Source organism: Geospiza fortis, unplaced genomic scaffold (assembly GCF_000277835.1).
Source record: "Geospiza fortis unplaced genomic scaffold, GeoFor_1.0 scaffold777, whole genome shotgun sequence".
NCBI lineage: Eukaryota > Metazoa > Chordata > Aves > Passeriformes > Thraupidae > Geospiza > Geospiza fortis.
In genome coordinates this window covers 39357-40165 of record NW_005054689.1, presented here as the reverse complement: position 1 = coordinate 40165, position 809 = coordinate 39357, and the positions used below count along the sequence as shown (strand labels likewise).

Here is an 809-nt window from a genome sequence, read left to right as displayed (position 1 = left end):
GCTCTGGGACAGAGGCTGAACCCTCTTCTGAACCCCTGGGACCCCTGGAGCCGCTCTGGGACAGAGGCTGAACCCTCTTCTGAACCCCTGGGACCCCTGGAGCCGCTCTGGGACAGAGGCTGAACCCTCTTCTGAACCCCTGGGACCCCTGGAACTGCTCTGGGACAGAGGCTGAACCCTCTTCTGAACCCCTGGGACCCCTGGAGCCGCTCTGGGACATGGGGATCACAGCCAGCAGAACACCCAAGGTCCTGGCAGCAGTGGGATCGCTCTGCTTGAGGTGAGGAATCATTATCCAGCTCATCCTCAATTTGTATTTTTTCCCCCTAGTGAGCAGAGTGCCCTCCAGTTGGTTTAGGACAATTTTCTGGATTATTCCTGAGGGATTTACCATCAACTCAAAGATCCTCCCATTTTTAATCCCTCCACATCCCAGGCAAGGAACGGGGCTATTCATGGATCTATCACAACCATTTATTTTGGGCTGAATCCCTCTGCCATTCATTATTTATCTGCAATTTAGAGCGGCCCAACTACAGGAAGCAAACCCAGCCGAACTAACCCCATTTCTCTGCAAACCCACTGCATTGAACGACCCCAAATTTCTTCCCCCCCAGCTCGGGGCTCACCTGTGGGCAGCGGGTTCTGCTGGATGAGGTCCAGGCAGCGCCGGACGAGGGCATAGAGGGGATCCAGCGAGCTGGGCACGCGGTGCAGCGCCGGCACCCGGAGCTCGGCGTGCCGGTCGGTGAAGCGCAGCACCGGCGCTGCCCCGGGGCCGGCAGGGTGGCACTGCTGGCTGCGCGCCC

At 58.8% G+C, this 809-nt stretch overlaps 1 protein-coding gene across 1 annotated transcript in view; it reads right to left on the bottom strand.

Annotated features, from left to right (window-relative positions):
* The window catches only part of LOC106632080 (prominin-2-like), an 8766-nt gene that overhangs the window by 6711 nt on the left and 1246 nt on the right, over positions 1–809 (bottom strand). The window contains exon 2 of the mRNA XM_014311213.2: positions 630–799. Coding sequence (XP_014166688.1) covers positions 630–799 — 170 coding nt within the window. The remainder of the gene's footprint in view (positions 1–629; positions 800–809) is intronic.